This window comes from Nilaparvata lugens, chromosome 6, assembly GCF_014356525.2.
Source record: "Nilaparvata lugens isolate BPH chromosome 6, ASM1435652v1, whole genome shotgun sequence".
Lineage (NCBI taxonomy): Eukaryota > Metazoa > Arthropoda > Insecta > Hemiptera > Delphacidae > Nilaparvata > Nilaparvata lugens.
The window spans coordinates 64,854,123-64,860,556 of NC_052509.1; the positions used below are offsets into that span (position 1 = coordinate 64,854,123).

The 6,434-nt window shown below is 34.9% G+C and overlaps 1 protein-coding gene across 2 annotated transcripts in view; it reads left to right on the plus strand.

Moving 5' to 3' along the window:
• LOC111060558 (ninjurin-2) overlaps positions 1-5,090 on the plus strand; it is a 29,670-nt gene extending 24,580 nt beyond the window's left edge. For both annotated transcript variants that reach the window (XM_039431681.1, XM_039431685.1), the window contains one exon: positions 4,668-5,090. In XM_039431681.1, the coding sequence (XP_039287615.1) occupies positions 4,668-4,837 (170 nt within the window). In that variant the 3' untranslated portion in view covers positions 4,838-5,090. The remainder of the gene's footprint in view (positions 1-4,667) is intronic.
• Positions 5,091-6,434: the final 1,344 nt, after the last annotated feature.

Here is a 6,434-nt window from a genome sequence, read left to right on the forward strand (position 1 = left end):
CTCATTTTCCTTTAAAACTACTTGTTTTGAAGTTAATCGAAGAAAACAAAAAAATCAAATCACAAACCCCCTAAATTTTTACATATATATTATTTTATCAAGAAAACTGTTAATTTTATTGGAAAAATGAATATAACTAATATTGTAGTTCATAATGTAACGAATCGAATGGCATATCATAGAACTGTTTCCGATTAATGGTTACAGAGATAATTGATTTCCCGTGTTTACCTGCATTTTTCATGTTTTAGGGAGCTGGGGCGGAAAGCTCCAAGGGGATTTCTTGGGACTTTTGGGAGAATGACCCTCTGGGAGGGTTCTATCGATGGTGGGATATTCAGCTTTTATTGAATTTTCGGATCGAAACAGCTTTTTTGGACCTTCATTGACTGGGCTATAAACAAGTGTATGGGCTATAAAATGAAGTTCTATGATGAAATGATGAAATCTAAAATTATGGAGAAGATTTATTGATAAGCTCTTTGTAATATGACCTGAAAAGGTTGCTGGTGGGAAGTATTTTTTGGAGTAAAATATTCGATATTGTTCTGTTCCTCAAACAGAAATTTATTTTTGATGGTGACTCACCCTATTATATGAGACAGCTCAACCAGTAAACAAAGATTGCGTGCAAGCTTCTTTAGTGGAAATCACTCGAAGCTGTCAGCATTGGTTGCATGGAAAGTATTAATGTTAATAGTTAATGTTAATGTCAATAGGAGTAATTCTGACAATTTGAAGTTGATATCACTAGTTGATGGTTGTCAGAAATTCAATGAAACAAACAAACGAAATACATAATTTAAAATCGATTTCAGTTCTATAGTCTTCAAAAGTACTGCATATACGAGGTATACAGTGCTTATATAATGCTTGTATTATTAAGGATGAGACTGGCAGAAGCTCATAATCGAAGTTGACCATGAAGAACCCAAAACAAATTAATATTGTCAAGTAAAATTTATTCTGCTCTTCTATTGGTTGTTGAGAAAGAGATTTTATATATGTTTCATACATCAAATCATAGCTATATACATCAAAATATATTCCATTAGACTAAAATTCAATATCAACAGCAATTTTTTAGCACACAAGGCCAATATGAGGCTTGGCCGCCTCCACTACAGCTCTCCATGCTTCTCGGTCCTCTGTTAATTGGAGCCACCCTCTTTATCCCATTTTTTGGAGATTGTCTCTCACTTCATTATCCCACCTTATTTTTGGCCTTCCTCTCTTCCTTCATGAATATAGCCTCTCCTTGAATATTGTTTTAGGCATTCTGTTCTCGTTCATTCTATAGATATGTCTAAACCACTTGAAGCCGCTGTGCCTTTATAAGTTTTACAATATTTCGGCCTTCTATCAATGCCTCGAGCTCTGAATTAGTTCTTCTCCTCCACTCCTCTCCTTCTTTAACTGGACCATAAATCTTTCTTAGGATTTTCCTTTCAAAACGCCTAGATGGTTTTGTCTTCTTTTGTTAACGTCCAAGATTCACAGCCGTACGTTACAACAGGTCAAATTAGGCTTTCATATTTTAAGGTTTGTGTTTCTACATATGAGCCTGTCCTTCAAAAGTTTCATGTTACTGAAGTATGCTCTATTTCCAGCCAATAGGCCTACTTTTTGCTTTGCCAATTCTTCTATCAAACAATGGAATAGTTCTAGAGAAAATCTGAATTAATGATTAATGATAAAAATAGCTATGGTTACGAACATAAAGTGAATTTCAATTATTTTCATATCAATTCAATTCAGAACCATTCATATTAGAGGGATAGATTAGTAAATATCAATTCGGAATATATCTTGGAGGAGAAATAAATTAATGCCGGTTTATATTAAATACCGTACTCTAAAAATAGATGGGTCATCTTTAATATATAGGCCTACTTGCGTTCAAGTATGAAAGCTCATTACACTTCATTCAAGTTTATTAATTTTAGATAAGTTTCTATGTATTTTGTTGCAAAAGCAGCTCAGTATAAATAGTTAAGTACATGAATTTGAAAGGCAATTATTTGTCCATGTTCTGAGTTTGTTATCAGCCTTACTGTGACCATAAAGTAAAGAACAACGGGTACTTCTTTATTCCTTGCTGTGGCATAAACATTGTATAAATCGAACTAAAAAAAACATAATCTCTAATTTTATAAGAATAGAAAATCAAGTACTGTATATGGCTCCATTTGTGCCTTCTATGATATCTTATACTATGGAAAATTTCTAAATTTGATGTTGATGTTTTTGTGTGACATTTATAATCCTTCAAGAATACTGTGTATTAATATAATATACTGTAATATACTATAATACTGTAGTTCATAATTACCTTCCACTTTTCAACTATAATCTCTTTCATAATGGTGTTATCAAATAATATAGACTAACATGAATGACAGTTATCATTATGAGGCTGAATATATCCCTATAACTAGGTTGTGACTTTTCTACTACAATGCACTTTTGGAATTTTTGTATAGAGGAATGTCAAAATGTGAGGCCTTATCATAACCGTCCTGTGTATTTTATACACCTATCAAATTTTTCTATCAGCTATCAAGTCTCTAAATTAATAGTAGTGGTTTTTGGATTTTTGAGTGTGCAGATAGTGTGGTGAAATATTGTTTTTTTTGCGCAATTAACAATGTTGGCCAGATTTTTCTAGTATTCAAATTTGGATTTATATTGTTTGGAAGAAATTTCGTTCAATGAGAAGCTTTTATTAAATCTTGACTAATGTTTTACACATCGAAAAGGATAGGAAATAGGAGATTATAAAGTGTATGACAGAATACACTAATCCTAATCATAATACCCCGTAGGTAATCTAACCAATTCTTGTTCGTTGTGTAGTGAAATATTGAAATACTTAGTACTGTAATTTGAGACTAAATAGGATATAGATAATCTTTGTATAAGTTCATTAGTAATCATATTCTTACATATAGAAGAGTAAAGCTGCGTTTACACCAAAGCTATTAACAAAATGTTAATAACTTAATCCTTATAGATTCTATCAGATTGAACGGAACTTGGCAAACACATATGTTCATCATGTGTATAAGTTATGTTCAATCTAATAGAATCTAGTGAATCAAAATTCTAATAGAATAGAATCAAAATTCTATTAGATTGAACGGAACTTGGCAAACACATATGTTCATCATGTGTATAAGTTATGTTCAATCTAATAGAATCTATCCTATTATATTAAGCGAGCAATTTCTGTATTTATATATCTGTTTTTTATATCTGGTTATTTATGTTTAACGGATCTCGAAAACGGCTCTAACGATTTTCACTAAATTTGGAACATAGTAGGTTTATGATATAAAGATTCGATTGCACTAGGTCTCATCCTTGGGAAAACTCGCTGAACGACATTAAAAGGATAATTCATCCTTGGCTGAAACAGCTGTGGATAGTAAAAACGTGAGTATGTGAAAAATCAAAATATCGCATCCCCGAAATTCGTAAGATGACTTATAGCCAGCTGTGAAATATAAAACCCGATCATTTTAGAGAATTGTGTTATGTTTATCAATAAATAAAAATAACGAGCGAAGCTCGGTGCCCCGATATTAAGGATTAAGTTAGGTATTAACATTTTTTAATAACTTTGGTGTAAACGCAGCTTAAAATTATTTTTTCCTACAGTTACGTTGAAAAGTGGCCATTGCTGCACTGATTACAGAACGCAAAGAATCACTTTTCCGCTCTAGTGCGGGAAAAATTTTTCTGCACTCCAGATTTGCAACGTGGCAACGCAAAATACTTAGTAGGTTATATGGAGCAACAGTGCAGCAAAATCAAAATGAAGTTGGTAACAGTGAGTGGGCTGCTATAGTGAGCAGAGGTGCAACCAAGCACAACGCGCTAATTATTGAGTAGATATTATAACCAAGGACAACGACAGCACAGTGCCACCACAGCACACACCACACAGCTGCCCCACGCCATTCAAACACACATACATTATTCAGGCAATTTTACCCATAATTACCCACTTTTCATATTCAATGGTAACTGTAGGAAAAACTTAATGTGAAATACGTGCGCAAAGTTCCTCTGCTGCACTCAAGAAACCATTCCGCCCTCGCCTACGGCTCGGGCGTAAACGTTTCTTTCGATGCAGCAAACTGTCACTTTGCGCACTAGTTGCACAAATAACTATTTCCATATGCATTTAGTGTTTCACCGTGTCTATTGTGTACTGCAATCATTTTATATAAGATACATATTATTGTGACAAATTGCATTCTGTTCAAAATGGACATAAAATTTAGACTATTATTAGAAAAGAGTTCAAAATTTTAGAAAAAGAACTGCTAATTGATGTAAGTGTTCAATGATGTTTCATCTCCTTAGTTGCAATGAGATTATACTATATTCCATTAAAATCACTTGTTTTTCTTTCATTGACTTTCAAAACCATGGTATTTTCTAACTTGTAATAAATTTGATGAATCTATAATTTCTTTGATTGGGTTGACACTCGGGAATCAACGCTTCTGGGTTTTTGGATTTGGGTTGTCAGAGAGCTTCCTACCCTGCCGACTCATCCGCTGCAAGTGCAAAAACGCCTGAAAAACCGCTTCATGTGGCTTGTCCCTTATTCAAAGAAATTTGTGACTTTCCATTGAAACTAGTGATGTTTTTCGCAGGTTCTTCTTGGCATCGCCTCCTTGATATCGTCGCGTATCAATATCAATCTGCAGGAAAACAAGACGAAAGCTGCATGGTGGCACCATATAGCCGTCTGCTGCATCACGCTCGGCGTCATCGTAGACGTCATCAAGATGACGTTCAGCGTCGATTCAAACTTCACGCCTGACAAAATTGTTGTTTAACTTGAGACAAACACATATAATGAGGTCACACGTTATAATGTCAGCATTTGATTAACATTGATGTTGCTATCCTTGTCTATCATTCGACAAAGCAGATAACACTATCCTTTTCTAGCTCCGCAACGTTGCCAGATCGTGTTCAACAATGTAGTCGAAATATAATTGATCGACAAGATATTTGCGAGCTCAATCATGCAAATTTATTACTTAAGCATTGAGAAATATGATTTTAAATCCCTTTTTACTTTCCTTGCCCTATTATCATAGGTAAGGAAAGTATTGCTTTCCGAAAAAAATTAAGGTACCCCAATTTCTAAATTTCTATACGTTTCAAGGTCCCCTGAGTCCAAAAAAGTGGTTTTTGGTTATTGGTCTGTATGTGTGTGTGTGTGTGTGTGTGTGTGTGTGTGTGTGTGTGTGTGTGTGTGTGTGTGTGTGTATGAGTGTATGTGCGTCTGTGTACACGATATCTCATCTCCCAATCAACGGAATGACTTGAAATTTGGAACATAAGGTCCTTACAATATAAGGATCCGACACGAACAATTTCGTTCAAATGCAATTCAAGATGGCGGCTAAAATGTTGTCAAAAACAGGGTTTTTCACGATTTTCTCGAAAACGGCTCCAACGATTTTGATCAAATTCATAGGTACCTAGAAAAGTCATTGGTAAGCTCTATAAACTGCCACAAGTCTCATATCTGTAAAAATTTCAGGAGCACTGCACCATCTATGCAAAGTTCGATTTTAGATTCTCAATTATCAGGCTTCAGATACAATTCAAACAAAAAAAATTTTAATGGAAAAGATTGAGCATAAAAATCTCTACAATTGATGTTCAGTAGCATTTTCACCTAAAATTGAAAATAAGCTCGAAATTCGAGAAAATAAGATTATTCAATTGCAAACTGTTGGCAACTGTTGATTCTATTAAATCATTCACTATGAAGAAATAGCAGACTTCATGTGTCTGCAGCACTATTGTCCTGTCACCAGATAGCTCAGATCTTAGAAAAGTAGACTTGAGATGCGCGGGAACACTAGCGTCAGGTGATCAATTTTCATAACGGCAAGGAAAGTTGTGTGAGTGCGCCACACCAGATTTTTTCTTTTAAAAAGAACGACTAGCAGTCAGATATTTTACAATAAAGAATTAATCACTCACTCTGAGAACGAGATATTTCGGCAGGTCCGCCATCTTCCTGGTGTTGCTATCCTTGCCCATCATTCAACAAAGCAGATAAGCTATCCTTTTCTGCCTCCGCAACCTGGTTGTCAACCAGGAAGATGCGGTCCTGCCGAAAGATCCCGTTGTCACAGTGAGTGATTAATTCATTTATTGTAAAATATCTGTCTGCTAGTCGTTCTTTCTAATAGCAAAAATCTGGTGTGGCGCACTCACACAACTTTCCTTGCCGTTATGAAAATTGATCACCTGACGCTAGTGTTCCCGCGCATCTCAAGTCTACTATTCAAAGATTTGAGCCAGCTGGTGACAGGGCAATAACGCTGGAGACACACATGAGGTCTGCTATCTCTTTATAGTGAATAGAATCAACAATAATTTGCAATTGAATAATC